Source organism: Tursiops truncatus, chromosome 16 (assembly GCF_011762595.2).
Source record: "Tursiops truncatus isolate mTurTru1 chromosome 16, mTurTru1.mat.Y, whole genome shotgun sequence".
Lineage (NCBI taxonomy): Eukaryota > Metazoa > Chordata > Mammalia > Artiodactyla > Delphinidae > Tursiops > Tursiops truncatus.
This window is the reverse complement of record NC_047049.1, coordinates 53,341,797-53,363,566: the sequence shown is the minus strand read 5'-3', so window position 1 is coordinate 53,363,566 and position 21,770 is coordinate 53,341,797. Positions and strand designations below refer to the sequence as shown.

Below are 21,770 nucleotides of genomic sequence, written 5' to 3'. Positions count from 1 at the left end.
CCCACAACAAAATAAATGTTTGTGAACTACAAAACCTCCAGGGAGCCCCAGGTCCTGGGCAGCACAAATTGACAACCACGGATCCCTTGCAGGCTCGCTCATTTAACAGATGAGGGAGAGATGCCCAGGGGAGCCTTGGGTTCGCCAAGGCCCATCCATCAGAGAGAAGCCGCTTTCCTAGACACCACGCCTCCCACCTCTCCTGCCTCCTCCTCTCTGCTCTCAGAGCCCTTTCCTCATTCTCAGACTTAATCTCCATTCTGCCTGGGAGTGGCTCTTAAACATTTTGTGGGTATTTTCCTGTGATTGCTCGTTTGTGTTTATCTCCCCAGCTAGAGGGAAAGCCTGGTGCAGGTCAGAACTTTTGTTTTTTCCTCCTGTGCTCCAGGAAGTCTAGCCCAGCACTGGGTGCCTCTCTGAGCCCAGAGGTGGAACTAGTGTTAAGCTAATGAAACTTAACCTTCAGGTTGAAGCCCCCCCCACCCCCCCAGTCACTTGCGTGTGGCCTTTGCAAGGCTGTGGGAGAGGCCCTGCAAGTGAATTCACAAAGTCATATAGTTTTGTCGAATTTGCAAGAAAGTGTTCTGCAGCCAGGGTCTTAAAAGGGCCCCTAAAATTATATAGGCTTCAGGCGCAACAAAACCTGAACCTCCCTCTAAAGATGCTGTGAAAACTCAGCCGTTGGCTTGGGTCCTGCCTTTTGGACAGTGGGCCCTTGGCTTGGGAGCAGGAAGTGGGCGGGTCCTGAGCCAGCCCTGGGAGGATCTTGCTGTGTCACCTTGGCCTGTCACTTCCACTCTCTGGTTGTCAGTTTCTCCACTTGTGAAATAGGAGCCGGGTGGGGTGGGCGGGAATGAACTGAGTCATCTCTAGGGCAGAATGATCTCTGGTGTCCCAGTTGCTTGGTTTTGGCTGGCTGGGTGTGATTTTTTTTTTTTTTAACATCTTTATTGGGGTATAATTGCTTTACAATGGTGTGTTAGTTTCTGCTTTACAACAAAGTGAATCAGCCATACATATACACATGTTCCCATATCTCCTCCCTCTTGTGTCTCCCTCCCTCCCACCCTCCCCATCCCACCCCTCCAGGCGGTCACAAAGCACTGAGCTGATATCCCTGTGCTATGCGGCTGCTTCCCACTAGCTATCTACCTTACGTTTGGTAGTGTATATATGTCCATGCCTCTCTCTCGCTCTGTCACAGCTCACCCTTCCCCCTCCCCATATCCTCAAGTCCATGCTCTAGTAGGTCTGTGTCTTTACTCCTGTCTTACCGCTAGGTTCTTCATGACATTTTTTTCCCCTTAAATTCCATATATATGTGTTAGCATACGGTATTTGTTTTTCTCCTTCTGACTTACTTCACTCTGTATGACAGACTCTAGGTCCATCCACCTCATTACAAATAGCTGGGTGTGATTTGATTGCCCCACCAACCCGAACATCACACTGCCCACCTTTCCCCTCCCAAGAGCATTTGCATTGCTGGCTGGGTGTGCCTGGCCAGCCATAGGCAACCCACTCACAAGCCCTGGGTCTCACCACGGTGACTTTGTTGATTGATAATAATACAAGCAAGCAAAGCTTTACTGAGTGAGCTCTTATTCCCAGACATGTAGGAGACGTGAGCACCTGGTCCCTCCCTTCTTGGTGGAATGGTTTTTTCTGTGGTCTTGGTTTATTGCTTCTCTTGCTGACTGAGGTAGACTTGTGCACTGATCTCTTATACAAAGAGAGGCTTTTCAAAGAGGACACCATGGAAAGATCTGGAGGGAAGGAGAGAAGCGGTGGTCACTGTATGTACTTGCTTTCTATTGCTGCTGTAGCGATTTATCCATATTTAGTGGCTTAAAACCACACAGCTTTTTTTTAATACCATTTCATTTTAACCATTTTTCGGTCTGCTGTTTGGTGGCATTAAGTACATTCATATTATTGTGTAACCGTCACCACCTTCCATCTCCAGAACTTTTCATCTTCCCAAACTGAAACTCTGTCTCCATTAAACACTAACCCCCGACTCCACTCCAGCCCTCGGCACCACCATTCTACTTTCTGTTTCTGAATCGGACTACTCCAGGTGCCTCATAGAAGTGGACTCATAGAGTATTTATCTTTTTTTTTTTTTTTTTGCGGTACGTGAGCCTCTCGCTGTTGTGGCCTCTCCCGTTGCGGAGCACAGGCTCCAGACGCGCAGGCTCAGCGGCCATGGCTCACGGGCCCAGCCACTCTGCGGCATGTGGGATCTTCCCAGATCGGGGCACGAACCCGTGTCCCCTGCATCAGCAGGCGGACTCTCAAACACTGCGCCACCAGGGAAGCCCGTATTTATCTTTTGACTGGCTTATTTCACTCAGCATAATGACCTCAAGATTCATCCATATTCTAGCATGTGTCAGAATTTCCTTCCTTTTTAAGGCCAGATACCCTTCTGTTATGTATATACTGCATTTTGCTGGTCCATTCATCTGTTGATGGACATTTGGGTTGTTTCCACATTTTGGCCGCTGTGAACAATAACTTCCATGAACACTGGTGTACAAATATGTTCAGGTCCTGCTTTCAGTTCTTTTGGGTACATATGCAGAAGTGGAATTGCTAGGTCGTACGTTTAATTTTTTGAGGAACTGCCCTACTGATTGCGGCTGCCCCATTTTAGCACATGACTTTACTGTCATACGGTTTTGTCTCACGGGTCTCCTGGTGTTTGTTGGCAGGGTTATATCTTTTCTGGAAGCTCTAGAGGGCAATCTGTTTCCTTGTCTTTTCTAGCTTCTAGAGGCTGTCTGCATTCTTTGGCTCCTGGCGCCCATCGTGCATGGATGGAATCCCTCTCAAGCTTCTTATCTCTTTCTTTTCATCTTTATTTCTCCTCATCCTTTCCTTTCATCCTTAACATAGCAAGGAAAGGACTCATGGGTCCACCTGGATAATCTAGGATACACTACCCATCTCAAGGTTGGTAACCTTGATCACATCTGCAAAGCCCCTTTGTCATGTAGGGCAACATAGTCACCAGTTCTGGGGGATCAAGGTGCAGTCTGTCTGTTGGGAATATTTTTGACAGACCTACAAGGAACCTGATGGTGCCTTGATCGTTGGCTTTGAAAAGCCCTCCCCTCTCCCCTTTCCCTTTTTCTAAATTGTCTTGAAGCACCCATGACCGTAACGATTGGTTAGGTACTACCCTCATTGTGTGGGCTAGACACCTGGTAGACACTGAATAAGTTTGGGTGTCTGTCTAGGATCTTTCTTTTTCCCCTCTCCAAACATCAGAGCCTGTCCTCTTTGACCACTTGGGAGGGTACAACACTGGCTGAATTGGTCACAGAGTGGAGAAAACTCTCCCTATATTATAGAGGTCTTCCCTGTTCTTACTTCATTCAGTCCTCACAGTAACTTCAAAGTAGGTGGGCAGACAGCTTGGAGGTTCAGAGAGGTTAAGTTGTCCTGTGAATGTCACACAGCAAGTGGTGAAGTTAGGACCCAGACCCTACCTACCAAGCTAATGCTCCTTAGGGAGTAAGTTAAAATTAACTGAGCACCTACTCTATGCTAATAAGCTACATGATGGATAGCTTTATATGCGTGTATCAGTGCATCACACCCTCACCACCACACAGTAAGATGAATGTACTTTCCCCAGTTTTAAGGAGAAAGGCTCAAAGAGGTTAGGCAACATGCCCAAGGTCAAACGGCCAGCAAGTGGTAGAGCTAGAATTGGAACCATTGTCATTGGACCCTGTGTTTCTCCCTGGTTGCCCAGCAGCAGTGTTAGAAGATTCTATCAAGGCTGTGTGGGCCGTGGGTAAAATTCATATGACAGAGCTCTTGATGGGGGAGTGTGGGTTGTGCAAAGATGGGGGCACTGGTTTAGAGTGTGGGAAAGAGAGTAATTGGAGGTGGTAGAAGGACCTACGGAGGACCTGGGGTTGGATGTTATGAGACCCAGTGTTGGTGATGCTTAGACTGTGTGACCTGGATGAGCCACCCAGCCTCCCCTTCCCCACCCAGACAAGGGAGGGGTTCAGCGAAGGAGCTCCCCAAGTTCCTTTCCAGCTGAGCTTCTGACGGGTTCATTGTGCAGACAGTACCTGCCGCCGAGCTTGGAGTGAGGTGCACCCCTGTGGGCCCAGGCGATCCTGGAGGAACAGCGCTTGGATTGGAGTTTGCAGGAACTGGAGGGACTTGAGCGCCAAGTCTGGGACAGCCAGGAGGCCTCTAGTGCTCTGGGGCTTGTGCTCGATTTACATCCGCTAGTCCCGAGGAGCCCCTTCTGATCAGGTGGTGTGATTGCCGGCAGCTTCCCCACCGGAAGTGGTGAAACTGACAGACACAGACCTGCCTCCCCAAGCCTGAGCTGCACTCAGAAACAAACCACGGTTTCTGTATTTGGGGAAGGGGAAAGGGGTATGTGGGGAAGGGGGTATTTCCTTAGGTCCTGGCCACACCTTGGACTTAGGGGGGGGATTTTTCTTTCACTGCCACTGTGTCTGTCACAAGAACCTTGGCGACTACAAGAACCGCAGCCTGAGCCCCCGTCATGTCTTGGGCCTGGTTGTCAGCCAAATACTGACACCATACCTGGGTTCACCTGCTTCCTCTGTGGCTGCTTTCCAGTCCTCAGAAATCCTGAATCGGGGTTGGCATTTGGTTAAGTGTTGGCTCTTCCGGAAGCCTGTTTGGTATGGGCACCTGCCACAGGCGTCTCTCCCGATGAGCTGGAGTGACCCAGGTTTGCCAGGGCTGTGCCGTGGAGGAGTTAGTAGAGAGACCTGCTGTGAATCTCCCTGTCTGCCTGCAGGTACTTTTCCATGAAGGTGTTCCCTCCTGCCTCGCCCCCTCCTCACTCCTTCTCCATTCCCAGGACCTGGTCTGGAAAGGCAACTGAGAGCAGAGAATGTGGTTTCTCTCAGGGCCGTCCCAGGATGGACATGCGGACAGCAGGCTCCTGGGTGCGGGCACGGCTGGAGCTTTGTGCAGGCTGAGGCCCTGCTCCCGGGCAGGTTTCTTTTCCAAAGGCCTTCTCAAAGGTGCTTCCTGCTCCATCCCTCCCACCCCCTTTTTTTCCTGGAGCTTGGACCAAGCCTCCAGGGCACCCAGGGCTGCAGCAGGGTTGGAAAGAAAACACTGCCAGTTTCCTGTTGGTGGTTTCTCCTCGTGGAGATTGGAAAATCCAGCACAGCCATTCCCGTCCAGGATCTGCTGCTGCACTGGGCTTGGTGTGGGAGAAGGAACCAGCTGACTTTACTGCTCCTGTCCTCTGCCCTTCTTCACACTGTTCTGACCCCCAGCTCTCCACCCTGTGCCCTCCCTGCTCCCACATTTCTCATCCTGTGTATTATCAAATGGCCCAGGGTCCTCTGGGACCCTCTAATCCTGTTTGCTATTTTATGTTGGGGAAACTGATACAATGAGAGGTTAAATGATATCATGAGAACATATTTGATGTTAAACTGTTACTATCTACATTTAACAGATGTGGAAAACTGAAGCCCAGAAAGGTTAAATAACCTGCCCAAGACCACGCACCTCTTAGGGAGCAGAACTGGGATTCGAGCCTGGGCCACATCTGGCTTCAGAGTTCACGCTCCTCCCACCACCCTAGACTGCCTTTAGTGAGATGCTCGGGATCACGGGGAAACCTGGTGTCCTGCTTCCTAGGTCTGTTGTATTCCATCAACCAGTGTTTTTAAAGTTTTGGTCTTTGAAATACTAGCGTCTGGGGCTGGTGGGCCATGTGAGGAAGTACAGCGTAGGGGTAAAAGTCCTGAGCCTCGGAGCCTGGCTGCTTGGGCTTGAATCCTGGCTTATCATTTACTAGCTGTAACCTAGGGCAACTTGTATAATCTCTCCATACCTCAGTTTCCTTATCTCTTATACAGAGATCATAATCTTAGTATTTGTCTTATAGAGTTGTTGTAAAGTTCTATTCCATGTATAGCACTTAACACAGTGCCTAGTACATAATAAGTATTCGATAAATGTTAACTATTATTATTATTGCCTAGTAAGTTTGGGAAATTGAGGGAAAAAGTTAAGCAGGCACCTTTGTTACAGGACTTCTCAGAGCCTTTATTATCCTATTAAGTATTGGCACTTTTCCGGAAGGGGATGTCGTAGGCAGCGTTTTCCAAAGTTTTTGGACAACTATTCTCTTTCTCTTTTTTAACTGGGCACCTGGTAAATTCTCAACTCATAAGATGTAAGCTGGTGTCGGGGAACACAGTTCAGGAAGCACTGAGCTCTACCTCATGCTGCCTGTTTTTGCTTGGCAAGGCTGAGCTGGAGATGGGAGTCCAGGCTAGACCTGAGCACGACTTTGAAGGACTGTGTGTGGCAGAGCTTGGGCTGTGCCAGGCTTCTCTCCTCCTGTCCCTGTAGGTATGGGGAGAGGGAGGTGGTGGGAGCCGAGGCACCTGAGGGTTTCTGGAACCTCCTGGCCATGAGGAATGTCCTTGGCTGACCGCAGTTCAAAGCAGTCATTGCACTGTCCTTGGAGGAGGGGTCTTAAACTAGGTCACCAGTGGCAGGACCGGTTGGGACCACCAAACCAGCCAGCCCAGCCTAGGTTGAAATGGTCACAGGTTTTGCAGTATGACCCTCTTAGGGAAAGGTAGGCAGACTTTGCTCCCAGCAGGCTGAGTTCTACCTTGGACCCTCTCCCCATGTGTTTGTGACTTGAGTAAACGGTGTCCCTGGCATATTTTGGCTCCAAAACCAAGGTGGTTAGAAACTAGATAATCTTCAAGTTTCCTTCCAGCGTAGGCATTTAGGAAGTCTGTAAATCTAGGATTGGGGTGAAAACCTGAAGAGGTGTCCCCTTCAGGAGTCCTAAAATCCAACTAGGAAGAGCCCCAAGATGTGAAGCCCCCTGTCACATCCGAGGTCTGGGGAGGTGAGGGCCTGGCTCCAGGTCACTGATCGGGGACCTTTTCCATATCAACATTCTTGGAACTGACTACCTTAAATAGTCTTGCTTTGGGCCCCATTTGCGCCCTGCTCTGGGTTGTTGCCTCTCAGCAATGACCCTGGAGAGATGGGCAGTGTATGGCGGTCAGGAGCTGCTCAGACCGGCTCAGGGCTGGCTAATCCTTCATCTCCCAGCAGCCAGGTACTGGAGGTGGGCCAGGAAGGCATGTGGCTGACCGGTTACACCTTAGCCTGCCCAAACCTAGCTTTGCACTGGAGCAAGCAGAGTTTGCAGATAAGCAAATTTCTTCCTTGTATTTTTAAAAATTATACATATATGTATACACGAACATACATAAACTGTATATATATACATACATGTATGCATTTACATTTGTGTGTATGTGTGCGTGTGTTTTGTCTTGAATTATACTTTGGAAACTGCTCAGTGGCGACCTTTGAGTAGGGGATTAGAGGGGAGAATGAACTTTGTTTCTTTGTGCCTTTCTGTTCCATTTGAATTTCCCTATAGTGTGTTTGTATTCCTTTTATTTTTTATTTTTAAATGTGATTTATATTTTAGAGCAGTTTTAGGTTCACAGCACCACCTCCACCACTATCATCACCCCACATCAGAGTTACAATTGATGAACCTATATTGACACAGCATTATCACCCAAAGTCCATAGTTTACATTAGGGTTCACTCTTAGTGTGGTACATTCTATGGGTTTTGACTAATGGATCCACCATTTTAGTGTCGTACAGAATAGCTTCACTGTCTTAAAAATCCTTTGTGCTCTGCCCATTCATCCCTTCCTCCCCCTAACTCCTGGTAATCACTGATTTTTTAACTTCTCCAGTTTTACTTCTAGAATGACATACAGTTGGAATCGTGCAGTACATAGCCTTTTCAGACTGGCTTCTTTCACTTAATAATATGCATTTAAGGTTCCTCCCTGTCTTTTCGTGGCTTGATAGCTCATTTCTTTTACTGCTGAATAATATTCCATGGTCTGGATGTACCACAGTTTATTTATCCGTTCACCTTTTGAAGGCATTTTGGTTGCTTCCAAGTTTTGGCAGTTATGAAGAAAGCCACTGTAAATATCCATGTACAGGTTTTTGTGTCCATGTGTGTCTTCAGCTCCTTTGGGTGAATACCAAGGAGTGCTGTTGCTGGATCATATGCTAAGAGTAAGTATGTTTAGTTTGTAAGAAACTGCAAACTGCCTTCCAAAGTGGCTGCACCATTTTGCACTTCCACCAGCAATGCATGAGTTCCTGTTTCTTCACATCCTCATCAGCATCTGGTGTCATCAGTGTTTTGGATTTTGGCCATTCTAATAGGTGTGTAGTAGTATTTCATTGTTATTTTAATTTGCAATTCCCTAAGGATGTAGGATGTTGAGCATCTTTTCATATGCTTTTTTGCTATCTGTATGTGTTCTTTGGCAAAATATCTGTTCAGGTCTTTTGCCATTTTTTAATTGAGTTTTTTTTTTTTTCTTTTTAATTGAAGTATAGTTGATTTACAATGTGGTGTTAGTTTCAGGTGTACTTTATTGTTGAGTTTTTAAGAGTTCTTTCTGGATTTTGGATAACAGTCCTTTATCAGATGTGTCTTTTTAAACATTTTCTTCCATTCTGTAGCTTGTCTTCTCTTCCTTTTATTTTTAAAAAGAAATCAGCAAGGATCATCTGAGCTGCATGGTTTAAACTCTACATTTAAATTTTTGCATAAACACAAATTGAGGATTTAATGTTAAAAAACTAGCACAAATAAATACTCTAGCCCCCAGACTGGGAAGGCCGGTGGAGGGGTCATCCCACGAAAGCGTCCACCCTAGTCCAGGCCCTCTTGGTCTGCTGCTGGTCACTGGGGCGGGAGGTCTCACGGCCGTGCAACTTCTGGCCCTGGGAGACGCGTCCAGGTCTCTGCCTCCTCTCAGTGTTAGCCCGCTGTAAGCTGTGTCCCCACCTGGCCCTCTGGGGAGGACAGTGCTATATCCTTGTGTGAGGCATGGCCCTGCCACCATCCTTTTTCCTCCACGTCCCTGGAAGTGAGGCAGGACACCAGAAGATGTGCATAGTGCATCGTCCAGCCCGTCTTGCCATCTCCCACTGTGGGGGTTGGGGGAACAAGAAGACTCCCCATTACGGGGTGTGTGGCTAGGTCAGGGTAGTGAGGTGCCTCTTGTTCTGGGTGATTTTGCCTCTTCTCCCAACACAATATCTAGATTCCTGTGTTTGGGACTCTGGCTAGGGCCTTTGCGGAGCCCTTGAAATTGAATGGTATTCATGTGTACATGTACACGGTTTTAGGGAACAGGCCATTTTACAGTCCCTGAGAAGCCCCCTATGTACCTGCTGTATGCTTTCAACATTCACCTAGGAAACTGAGGCTTGGTCTCATGGGATCTTGGGATGCCCAGGTTTGGTGTTTATCCTCAGAGTTTACTGCTGGGAATAAAGGCTAGATAGAATAAGCTAGAAAGTGTCGAAGTACCTTAAAGGAAAGTTTGTTTCCTAGAGTGTGGAGCACAGAATCAGTTACATCAGAACTTCTGCAGGACTTCCCTGGTGGTGCAGTGGTTAAGAATCCGCCTGCCAGTGCAGGGGACACGGGTTCGAGCCCTGGTCCAGGAAGATCCCACATGCTGTGGAGCAGCCAAGCCTGTGTGCCACAACTACTGAGCCTGCACTCTAGAGCCTGCGAGCCACAACTACTGAGCCTGCGAGCCACAACTACTGAGCCCGCACACCACAACTACTGAAGCCTGCCTGCCTAGAGCCCGTGCTCCGCAAGGAGAAGCCACCGCAATGAGAAGCCCACGCACCTCAACGAAGAGTAACCCCCGCTCGCCGCAACTAGAGAAAGCCTGTGCGCAGCAATGAAGACCCAACGGAGCCAAAAATAAATAAATTAAAAAGAATCCCTGGAGGTGGGAACGGGATGCTTGTTTATATTTCGGATTCCTGGACCCTTTTCAGACTGAAGGGCCCAGAATGATTGCGGCCAAAGCCTCGGCACTGAGAGTGCGGCCACCACCATCGCCAACATGAGCCTCCTCAACAAGCCCAAGGTGAGATGACCCCGGAGGAGCTGCAGAAGCGGGAGGAGGAGGAGTTTAACACAGGGCCACTCTCCGTGCTCACCCAGTCGGTCAAGAACAACACCCAAGTGCTCATCAGCTGCCACAACAGCAAGAAGCTCCTGGGCCGTGTGAAGGCCTTCGACAGGCACTGCAACGTGGTGCTGGAGAACATGAAGGAGACGTGGACCGAAGTCCCCAAGAGTGGCAAGGGCAAGAAGAAGTCCAAGCCAGTCAACAAGGACCGCTACATCTCAAAACTGTTCCTGCGTGGGGACTCGGTCATTGTGGTCCTGCGGAACCCGCTCATTGCCGGCAAGTAGGGGACTCCTCCCTGCCGTCAGAACTTGCCCCCTCGTTTTGCGAAGACCTGCCCTTTGTGCTGGGAATAATAAAGTCATGTGTTTTTTCTAAAAAAAAAAAAAAAAAGCCTCAGCATTTTTAGCAAGCTGTCCAGGTGATTCTCACGCGTGATGAAGCAGTGCTACAGAAAGTGTAGTCCAGAGTCAAGGAGCATCAGCATGTTTGGACAAGTCTCAGACCTACGCTTGCAGCGACTGTGGGGGCAGGACCCAACAACCTGGGTTAAAACAAGTCCAGCAGGTGATCGTTTTGCAGACTGAAGTTTGAGAAGCACCAGTTTAGCCAGAGAGGGCCACAGCTGGATGAAATCAGGCATACAGGTGCAGGTCGATGGTCCCAGTGAGGAAGGAAGGGTGGTATCTGTGCTGCATCGTGCCCCAAGAGAAGCGGGACCAGAGGCCGGAAGTTCCCTGCAGGCTGGTTTCTAGGAACTGGTTGAACGCCTGTACCTGCGTGGTCCTGGGTGGGCTGATGTCGGGCTGGGAGTTGGTCGGCAGCGACAGTTCAGGAGTGCTCTTTCTGTATCACTCGCCTGGAAGAACACAAATGCCATGCTTTCCCGATCGGTGGATATAAAAGAAAGCTGAGAGAGAGTGCTAAGATGCTTGATGTTGGTCAGGATGGCAGGTCTCAGTAGGCTAGAGGGACGATGGGCAGAATGGAAGAGAGAAATTTAACAGGAATCAGCATCCCGTCTCCATTGTCCAGAACACCCAAGTGTTACTCATCGGGGAGGTGGGGGGGGAGGGGCGGAGCTACTGCCCTGTGCTCTCCAGTCACCCCTGGGGCCTTTGGTTCCCAAGAGAGCTCAGGAGAACGGAGTGGGTCGCAGACGCGAAGCTATTTCAGGCAGGAAATGGTGGGAGAAAAATGAGAAGACTGGAGGTGGTCTCTTGGGGAGAGGTGAAGATGGGGTCCTGGGGACATCGTCAGGGAACTCTGGGAATGAGCACCATCACCCTGTGAGCGGGCTGAGGCTGGCCTGCGGTCCTGCCCCAGGCCGGGAACCTTAGCAGTCCCTTCAGGTCCAAGTCCCACGGTATATTTATATAATAATGCCAACCCCAGGCTCAGAGCTGGGCAGCCTTGCACTGAATGGACCCTGTGTGAGTTATTCAAATCTTGGAAGAACAGCACGGCCTCAAGTGAGCTCAGAAATCCCCACCTGAATTGGGCCTTTCTTAAAGTTGTTTTTTTTAATTGGCATACATGCATGTGGCAGGAGATGCAAATATAAACAGTGAGCTTCATTTCTATTCCAGTTTTCCCCTCCAGAGGCAACAAGTGTTACCCAGTTTCTTGTTTAACATTCCAGGGATATGTGTGTGTGTGTGTGTGTGTGTGTGTGTGTGTGTGTGTGTGTGTGTGTGTGTGTGTGTGTGTGTGTGTGTGTGTGTGTATACAGCACTAAATTTGTACATTTTCTTTTTTTAAACGAAGTTAGCATACACACAGCACTACACCTCGATTAATAATGGCGATCGTTTCAAATCACCGCTTACAGAGCTGGCTATTTCTGAAAAAGCTGCGGAGTATCCCTGTGTGGATCTGCTTGATTTACTTAACCAGCCTCTCCCTGGTGCATATCTGGGGGCTCCTTCTTGCTGTTGTGGCAGGTGCCGCAGTTTAGTGTGTCTGGGAAACAGACTTCCAGAAGTAGAGCTTCTGAGTCAAAGCGTGTGTCATGTTTAATTTCTACTTCTCTATTTTTAACTGGCAAGTCAGCATATTAGTGAGGGTGAATATCTGTAGTTCCTTTTCTGTAATTGTTTGCATCATTTGAGTTTCTATAAAGGTTACTGGTCTTTTTCTTATCATAAAACATTTTTCCTAAATTTGTCACTTCCCTAGTCTTTATGTTGTTTTCATTACTTGTTTCTTACGCAGAAATTTAATTTCATCCTTGGGGATAAGGGCTACTTCTTATGCTTAAACTTGGTCTGGCTGAAGTTTTATCTTGGCCTATGGAACAGGGTAGGATCCAGCTTTTCTGTTTTGTTTTTCCATCCGACTGTGGATGGGCCTTTGGGCTCGTTCTCCTGGGAGGTGGTCTCCAGAGACAAAGGTGTCAGGAGCACAGCTGCAGCTCCCCCTGTTTTTCTGAGGGCCGGTTTCTCTTTCTTCCATCAGAAAGTTCCTGGCCCATCCATCATTTGCCTCCCCAGGGTATCTCCTCAACAATGACATCTGAGGGTTCAGGCAGATGGGTCAGACTGAAAGCACCACTAGGGACCTCAGTCACCCGTGACAGCGTGCTTGGGAAAGGGCCTTTGGCCCACACCGCAGGTCGCCAATTCTAGCTCTCTCCAAGGTCACTAGGCCATCATCCGGCCTCCCATTGCAGTCACCAGTGGGACCCACTGACCCAAACAAATTACCATGCCCACAGAGCTGAGAACCCAGACCCACCCCATGGGGACCGGTGGCACCTTGAGGAAGCCCTTCAGCTTCCTTGGAAACAGCATGCCTAGTTCGCCAGTGTAGCTGTGAAAGGCAACCAGAGTCTTGTAGGTGACTGACAGCGTCTAGAGCAGTGTTTCTCAAAGTGGGGTCCTTGGACTAGCACCTGGGAACTAGTTAGAAATGCAAATTCTGGTTCTACTGATTCAAACTCTGTGGGTGGAGCCCAGCAATGTGTTTAACAAGCCCTCCAGGTGGTTCTGATGCACACTGCAGTTTGAGAACTAGCTTGGGACCCAGCCTGGGAAGAGAGCAGCTAACCTAGGGTCAGCAGGTGTGATTGTTAAGGGGGCCCGTAGGTTTCCTCACTCTCACTGGTTGTTGGATGCCTCTCAAACGGCAGCAGCCACTGATTAGCAAGAGTAGGCAGGTTGCCTGACAGTGTGTGGTGTTACGGCAGATCTGTGTCCCTCCTGGGCAGTTCAACTAACATGAGACACGGCAGAGGGATCTGTACAGAGAGGGACTTTGTGAGAACAGATATCACACCATCACCAACAGGTAAGAGCTCTAGGTTCTGGCCTTTCTCCTTCCCTTACTACTGATCTGCAAGTCACTTACCTTTCTGAGCTCCATCTGCCCCATCTGTAGGGACAGGATTGTGCTCCCTCACTTGTCCTGATTCCGGATCCTGGATCAGATGAGCCCTCCTGAGGTCTCTCCTTGTTTCTAGGAATGATGATATGATACCCCGTTCCCTTGCCTGGGGAACCAGAGGTTGGAGAACAAAAACCGTAGTTTGGGGCAGAGCCAATTTGGAGGCCGCTGTGTATAGCTTGGGGTCTGTAGGTTGGGCACAGGGAGATAGGGGCTCTGGCTTTCCCTGTTGCTGGATGGATGGTGATAAAGAAGATACCGGCAAATAGACCTGGACCCCCTGAGAATGAGGTGGGAGAAGAGCTTCACACGTGCTGCATCCCTTGTCAGCAGAAGTGGGAATGGAGCTTGGGTGAAAGGGGTTTTCAGGGAAACTCACTGGTTCATGGGTGGTGAATCCTGTAATGCCCCCGGTTGCTGTTGCTGGCGGGGGCCCGGCAGGTACAGGGTGAGCTGGGCTGCCCACCATGGGTCAGGCCTGATGCAGCTCCTCCTGCAAGGGCCAGCTTGCGGCTGACACTGTTCTCCGGTAAGACTGGTGAGAGCCCCTGGCAGAGCCTGAACACACTTTCCTCTTTCCTTTCAGATCTAACCATGAGCTACCCAGGCTACCCCCCGCCCGCAGGCGGCTACCCGCCAGCTGCACCAGGTAAGAGGGTCTGGGGCAGGCGAGGGAGGGAACGCCCTCTCTGCTCAGGGCCCAGGAGTGGAGAGGGGGAGTGATGGTGTTTTCCAGTTATTTCCTTGCTCCCTTCGGACCCCCACAGTGCAGCCAGGCAGGGAAGGGGCTGGAGAAGAGCTTGGACCTTGGGGCCAGGCGAGGTCAGGGTTTGAAGCCACTTCTGGAAAGCCAGGACCAGGCCAGGCCCCGACCTCTTGCCGTATTAGCTGATAGCAGCAGACAAACGTGTACCGTTCTCTGAGACTCAATTTTCTCCTTTGCAAATGGCTTCAAGCACCTCCATCCCTGGGCTGGCCCAGACAAGAACACGGTAGCCAGGTAAAGCCTCTGGCACAGTGTCCTCTGGAGCGCTGCTAGGTGACGACTGCCCATTGTCGCTTCTCTCAAGGTGTGTGGTTTCCCAGCAGCAGGGCCCCTGCAGAGGGAGGAAGTGGAGGCAGTTGCTAAGGGTCAGACGTTACTGCTGCAGCTGCTCCTGTGGCCCGATAGCAGGGAGGCTGCGCCAGCTGGTCAGGCACCCATGTCCTACCACTGCCACCTCTGTCATCACCTGAGCAGCAAGAGAGGGAGCAGGCGGGCGATTCCGGGAGAGCTCCGTCCTGAGTATCCCGGAGCCCTGGGGCTGGAAAGCCAAACACGGGGCCCTCAGGGCCTTTTCGCTGTCATGGACAGGGCTGCATCTAACAGGCCAACAGCCCGCAGGATGATGCTAGCTGCCTAGCTGCCGTGCTGCTTGTCATGGTGACAGCTATAACATATGAATGCTCGCCGGGCTCCCAGCTAAGCCCTGCCCAGCATTAACTCTCTTAATCCTCACAGCAATTTGAGGCAAACACCAATTATCCCCACTTCACCTGAGGAAACTGAGCCAGGGTGGTTGAGTGCCTTGCCCCGGGGCACATACCCGGTCCCGATGGTTTCAGAGTTGGGGGTCTTTACTGCTGTTCCCCTGTTGTCCCCTGACAAGGACAGGTGTCTGTTTTCCATAACCGAGCCCTGTCTCCCTCCATCCTGTCATCCTGCCTCTCCCTGCCCCTTACAGACTTGTGATGACAGCACACAGCCAGATTGGCAGGACACCCCACCCCGACGCCCACCCGCCTCCACCATGGTTCTCCATCACTGTGGACTCTCAGTGATCCCTGAGCTTGCCGCTGCCCTGGGCTTGGCACAGTGTACCCGAGTGACCTGTCTTTATGTCTATACTCCCACTCCATAGGGGTGAGCCCAGGAGGGCAGGTCTGCCCTTGGCCCTCCTACCTTAATACCCACAGAGTGTCTTGGGAGTGTTTGCTGAACACCGAATTGAAGGTTCCCTCCTCCCTTCCTCTGGCAGCGGGATCTGGCTAGACTTTGTTGCCCGAGTGTTTGCCGTGTGGTCTATATAGGACTGTCCGCGGCTCTGCTTGGCTTCCCCTCCGACCACCTGGGAGCTTGATGTCTCTGCCTTGTCCTGCTGGGGAGCCGCAGGGGTGCTGACAGGCCTGGTGTTGCTTTCAGGTGGCGGTGCCTGGGGAGGTGCTGGCTACCCACCACCCATCATGCCCCCCATCGGGCTGGATAACGTGGCCACCTACGCAGGGCAGTTCAACCAGGACTACCTCTCGGGAATGGTGAGTCCAGCCCTCCTGCTGGGCTGCCCCGGGGGCCACACCGGCGTGGCCAGAGGGAGAAAGGCTGCTGGCTTCCGTGGTGTCGGGGGGTGGTGTGTGCACGTGCGTGTGTATCTGTGGGCACCGAGGGTGTTGAGCTATATCTTGGGACATGACGGTTTCCATCGGGGCTCTCACCGGCTCACTGTCCCTCTCTGCATCTTGATTTTCCCGTCTGTAAAATGAGCGGTGGGGGAATGCATTGGGCCACATGGTCTTCCAGGTCCCTTTCAGCTCTGGGGGATTGGGTAGGGGTGGGGCCTTCGTGGAGTAAGCATCGAGCACCTTCTGCATGAGCTCAGCGTAGAGATAGAGGGGTGAGGGAGTGCCCCTGTGTGTGCACGCATGTGCCCTGTGCAGGTGGCCACACGCGTGCGGGGGCTGCTGGTACACGTGGATGACTCTCCTGGTTGGGCCTGGCAGCAGGTGCCTGGCAGCACGGACGCACGTGCTACTTTTGTTGATTTGCTTGTAAAGTAGCATATTTTATCCTCTAAAAACACATGTGTGCTCAGTGTAAGCGGTGTAGCCACTCCACAGTCTAATTTGTGCCCGGCCCATTCTAGGCGCTGGAGACAGAAAAATCCCAGCCTGGGAGTACTTACCATCCACTGGGAAGGGACAGGCAGTAGCATAAGGAAACGGTGTGGTGTTAGAGCAAGTGTGGGTTCTTTGGGCACAGGGCAGGTAAAGGGGGTCAGCAGTGCAGGTAGAGGGCGTGTAGCACAAGGTGGGTGGGCAAGGTGGGCCTTGCTGAGAAGCTGGTGGTGCTCGGACTTGGCTTGAGCTGAGTGTGGCTCCTGGGTGCCCGCTGCAGGGCTCAGGGTGGGGAAGGGCAGATGGACGGAGTATGGCTGTGCCCCTCAGGGGCTGTTAGTCTAAGGTTCTTGCTTCGTGGACTTTCAGGCTGCCAACATGTCCGGGACGTTCGGAGGAGCCAACGTGCCAAACCTGTACCCGGGGGCCCCTGGGGGCGGTTACCCTCCCGTCCCCCCGGGGGGTTTTGGGCATTCCCCTTCCGCCCAGCAGCCTGTTCCTCCATATGGAATGTACCCGCCCCCTGGAGGAAACCCACCCTCTGGGATGCCCTCGTATCCGCAATACCCAGGGGCCCCTGTGTCAGGCCAGCCCATGCCGCCCCCTGGGCAGCAGCCCTCGGGGGCCTTCCCTGGACAGCCACCCATGACCTACCCTGGGCAGTCGCCAATGCCACCTCCGGGACAGCAGCCGGTGCCAAGCTACCCAGGGTACACTGGGTCCGGGACCGTCACCCCTGCTGTGCCCCCAGCCCAGGTGAGTGCCAACTTTGTGCTACTCTCTGTCCAGGCCTGGCTCCGAGGGCCTGAGACATGTGGCCCAGTGTCCTCTGCCAGCAGGGCTGGGGACCGTGCAGGGGACAGGGGAGGACTAGGTCCTCCAGCTCTAACTTGTAGTTTTCAGCGTCACTTCCTCACAGACTCCCCATCCCCTGTTTGTGCGCCTGAGGACCTAGGGAGCTACTGTCTTCGTCCCAGCTTGTTAGATGGTCCCTGTGGGAGCTGGGTCTGAATGCCTCCGGGTACTCTTCATTCGTCTGGTGTTATTTACGGCCTGGGTTTTGTAAGAACTGGTCTCAAGGCCTTTGCCCAATGGCTCTTAGTTTTCAATCCCCCGGATGTGCCCTCCCAGACTAGCTTCAGAGGATTCTTAAAACCAGCTCCTTTGGGTAGGGAAGATTGTTGGCAGTTCTTTCAGGGCTGCTCTTGGCTCGTTTTGGAGAGCAGTTCATGTTTGCAGAGCCTAGAATTCATTGTCATGGTTACACAGCGAAACCAGCCAAGCACAGGGCTAGTGGTATGTGGTTGACTACTATTTTTAGTCAGAGGGTCCCTTCCCCTCCCTCCCTCACACCCACACGTCCCCCTACCCCTGCCCTGCTCTGCAGCCTCCCTCTCTGTCTTCCCCCTTATTCTTTTCTCTCAGCTTGTCTCCTTACCTCTGTTAAAACCAGTTTGTACTAGACAATCCACCGAGGGAGAGTTCCGGCAGGAAAAATCAAGTTTGCTTGGAGTGTGGCTGTCATGTCAGGAAGGAGCCCAGCAGGCAGGCGGGTCGTAGAGTCCGGAAAACAGTGCCGGGAAATGAGAACTAGTCTGAGAGGTAGCTGGGCTGCATGTCCCATCGTGAAGGCTGGACACCTGCATCACAGAGGGAACACCTGTTTCTCGTGTGCACAAAGGTGGACTAAGCAGGCCCGCTAGGGAAGCCCTGATGTGTGCTGTGGTGCTGAGGCCTTGAGGAGAGGCCGCACCCCTGTTCCCGAGGCCTCCCCTTCATCAAGAGCCCGGGCCCAGGCCTGGAGGACCCAGGCATAGGGTAGATTTTCAGCATCAGGACTCAGTTCTAGGTGGGCTCCTAGCCACGGGAGCCAGGCAGACGTTTCAGTGCCAGGACAGGTAATGGTCACGTTAGGCCGACTCAATGTCGAGTCCCCTGTGCTGTTGATTGCAGGCTCCTTCAGGTACCCCAAGTTTTAGAGGAAAGGTCATTTCCAGAGTCTGGGGCAGGTAGTCTCACATCTGGGGGATATAGCATTCTTGCTGTCTGTCTGTCTGAGCAGTTTGGAAACCGAGGCACCATCACAGATGCTCCTGGGTTTGACCCCCTGCGAGACGCCGAGGTCCTGCGGAAGGCCATGAAGGGCTTTGGTGAGAGACCCCAGGTGGTGCGAGTCCTATCACCCCCGACTCCCTAGGCAGTTACACAGTGGCTCTGTGGGCTGGGGTCGCTGGGTGGAGGCAGCCTGGCCCCAGTGGTGGAGGAAGAGAAGGTGGATATGGGGGTGCAGTTGGGATGCCCAGGAGAATTGGAAGACCCAGGCCAGGAAAGTCTGTAGCCGCAGAGCATCCCCACAACCCCCAGCCCTGCCCACTCCCACCTCTCCTTCCTCCAGGGACTGATGAGCAGGCCATCACTGACTGCCTGGGGAGTCGCTCCAACAAGCAGCGGCAGCAGATCCTCCTGTCCTTCAAGACAGCTTATGGGAAGGTGAGTGTTGGCGAGATGGCGGGGTGGCGGGGGGGTCCCTCCTGACTTAAGGCATATCCTCTAGCACAGCCCTACTCCTGCTTTTCCTTGGGGCCTAGTGGGTCTAGATCTCCTGGACAAACCATAAGGCACATTAGGGCATTTCCTGCTGTCTCTCAGCTGATGGCATCTTCTAGAAGCAAAGGATGCTCTGAAGGAGAAATTCCAGAGTCCACAGGGTACTGAGGTTTGATGAGAGGCGCCCAGGAATCTGGGCTCCAGTCTGGCTGTGCACGACTCACCAAGACCATGGGCAAGTTATTTCCCTTCGAAGGAAGAGGCTTTAAGTACTGAACAAATGCACGGGGGCCGTATTTTGATTCTGGGGGCTTTCAGATCTTTAGGTAGGTAACCACTGGGTACATGTAGGCTAGTGTTCTGGCCCGGTGCCTCTCCTACTTGAATGGCCATGAGTCCCCTCGGAATCTGGTTTGAATGCAAGCTCTGATTTTGCAGGTCTGGCTGGGGCCTGAGGTTTGGCTCTTCTGCAGATGCTGCTGGTCCCTGGATCTGGGATATTGTCCCTATTGGTCACCTCCTGTGGATTCTGAAAATAGGTTTTGTTTGTTTGTCTGAATGTCCAATCAGGATTTGATCAAAGATCTGAAATCTGAACTGTCAGGAAACTTTGAGAAGACAGTCTTGGCCCTGATGAAGACCCCGGTCCTCTTTGATGCTTATGAGATAAAGGAAGCCATCAAGGTGTGTATGGGTGTGGGTGTGTGTGTGTGTGTGTGTGTGTGTGTGTGTGTACCCGTGTGGGCTGTCCCGGGAAAGGCCTGGGTCACGTGGTGTGTCTTCGCTCACTTATTAGCTACGGTTGTCAGCGCGGCTCCTGGGCCCTCCCGGTTGGAGTCCAAATGCTGTAGGAAGGGGAACTTCTGGTGGCTCCCCCAAGAGGCAAATGAGGCGTCATTCGTCATCAGGGAGCATCTAAGTCTCTCCACCTTAAAAACACGGTGGGGGCTGGGGAGCTGGGGTTGCAGAGGGAGCTAGTGATGCAGTGATAAGAGTGGGAGGTGTGGATTGTATCCTCATTCATTAGGACTCTGTTGTTAGCAGATAACAGAAACTGCACTTGAGGAGCTTAAGCGGAACAGCAGCCTGGCTTGGCGAGGGCCAGGGCCGGGCAGACTTTCTCTCTCATCTCTGCTGCTTCTTGAGTGTCTGCTTCATTCTTCCATCTGCTTCTGTGCCTCTCCTTCCTTAGCACAGCATCCCTGTCGACCCCTCTCCATGTACCTGTCAGAGATCCAGCTACAGAAGAGGCCAGCTGTCCCTTGGTTCAAATTCCAAATGGGGGCAGGTTCTGATGGGCTTCGCTTGGGTTTAGTATCCCCCTAGTTCAATCAGTTATGACCAAGCGGAGGGTCCTGCACGTTTTGTACAGTCCTGTGGCTCCCAAGACCCCCAGCCGGTGTCCTGTGGATGGGGAGGAGCCACACCCACAGACAGGGGAGCCCTTGTGAACTGAGCAGGTGCCGCAGAACGAATCTAACATTCCTCAGGGGCCTGATAGGCACAGTGACTTTTCTTGCCCCCACGAAGATGTTACCTGAAACTGGGTTCGCCTTTTTGTGGCTGTCAAGAGACCCAGCCAAGCCAAAGAGCGAGGCAAGGAAAGATTTATTACTTGCAGCAAGTAAGAACATTGGGGATCTTTCCCAAAGCCGTATCTCCCGGAACTGCAAAACTGGGGAAGTTTTAAGCTAAAGGCACATACATATTCATGAAGGGGCACAGAGTCCAAACTTGAAAAGGCCAACCTCTTCATCCCTTAGGTTCCAGTTGATTTGGTGGTTGAGTGCCCAAGGGGGTTTAAATTCTGCCAACAGCTCAAGAAAGTGCTTCAGGCTAGTTTTTACCATTGAAACAGAGCTGGGAGTCTTTACATCTGATTTGTTGTCTTTCCTATTGTTCTTTTGTTCCTTTAAGGGCAAGTACTGTGGCCAGGCTTAGATCACAAGATAGCTTAGGCTAAAAATGGTTTCTCTTATGTCAAGAAAGCCATTCCTGGTTCTCTTGCTCTGGGGACACCCTACTCTGTCTGCCTGCAATATCACTTCCATTTTATGGTCAAGGAACCTGAGGCGCAGAGAGGAGAAGTGACATGCCCAAGGTCACACAGCTAGTGACCAGCAGAACCAAGATTCAACCTGACACAGAAACCAGGCTACTGACCCTGTCCTCTGCCTCCTCACTGTCCCTGACTCGCTCATCTCTTCCATCCTCGATGTTGTTGCCTTCTCCTAGGTGTCTCCAGATGCTCCACGGTCCACTCTAGGACTCACGTTTTCCCACATGTCATGCTCTCGCTTTAAACCCATTTTCTCAGTTGCTTCTCATCTCATTCATGGGCTGAACTTGGAATAAAACAGATCCAGGTCCACCTCTCAACCCCACCATTTACTGTGTAGCCTTGGACAGGTTACTACACTTCTCTAATTCTCAGTGTCCTGGCGGGTGGAATGGGGATGTTCCTTCCCATGATCTCTACTTATCACCGTGTTGCTGTCATTACTGGTACTTTCCTGGGACTGCAGAGGGGAGGCTGGCTGCTTCAGGCCCGGGCCGCAGCAGCAGCACGATGGGCGAGTCTGTGTCTGTGGCCTCTGTCTCTGGGGTTTGTGCCCCGGGGGATCCTGAGTGCCAGGGAGGAGGCTGGAACAAGCCTGTGCTTTGTTGTGCTCTCTGCCTCCCAGGGGGCAGGCACTGATGAAGCCTGCCTGATCGAGATCCTGGCCTCCCGCAGCAATGAGCACATCCGGGAATTGAACAGAGTCTACAAGACAGGTTAGGCTGGCCCCGGGCCCTCTGCCCCTTGCAGAACCCTGTGCTTTTAGGGCCTTGGCCACACCCTCTCCCAGGGCCTCTCTTCCTTCCTGGCCTCCTTATCTCCTGCCACCCCTAACACACTGGGATTCCCTCCCAGACCCAGGCCTGC

At 51.8% G+C, this 21,770-nt stretch overlaps 1 protein-coding gene and 1 pseudogene across 2 annotated transcripts in view; both read left to right on the top strand.

Annotated features, from left to right (window-relative positions):
- ANXA11 (annexin A11) overlaps window positions 1–21,770 on the top strand; it is a 41,090-nt gene that overhangs the window by 9,837 nt on the left and 9,483 nt on the right. Inside the window, exons 2-8 of one of the 2 annotated variants that reach the window (XM_033841434.2) lie at window positions 14,013–14,075; window positions 15,609–15,721; window positions 16,667–17,053; window positions 18,360–18,447; window positions 18,693–18,787; window positions 19,415–19,528; window positions 21,529–21,619. In XM_033841434.2, coding sequence (XP_033697325.1) covers window positions 14,021–14,075; window positions 15,609–15,721; window positions 16,667–17,053; window positions 18,360–18,447; window positions 18,693–18,787; window positions 19,415–19,528; window positions 21,529–21,619 — 943 coding nt within the window. In that variant the 5' untranslated portion in view covers window positions 14,013–14,020. Of the gene's footprint in view, window positions 1–14,012; window positions 14,076–15,608; window positions 15,722–16,666; window positions 17,054–18,359; window positions 18,448–18,692; window positions 18,788–19,414; window positions 19,529–21,528; window positions 21,620–21,770 lie in introns of those variants that run through there. The other variant, XM_073793397.1, reaches the window with a different exon arrangement.
- LOC117307506 (small nuclear ribonucleoprotein Sm D2 pseudogene) lies at window positions 869–13,244 on the top strand (annotated as a pseudogene).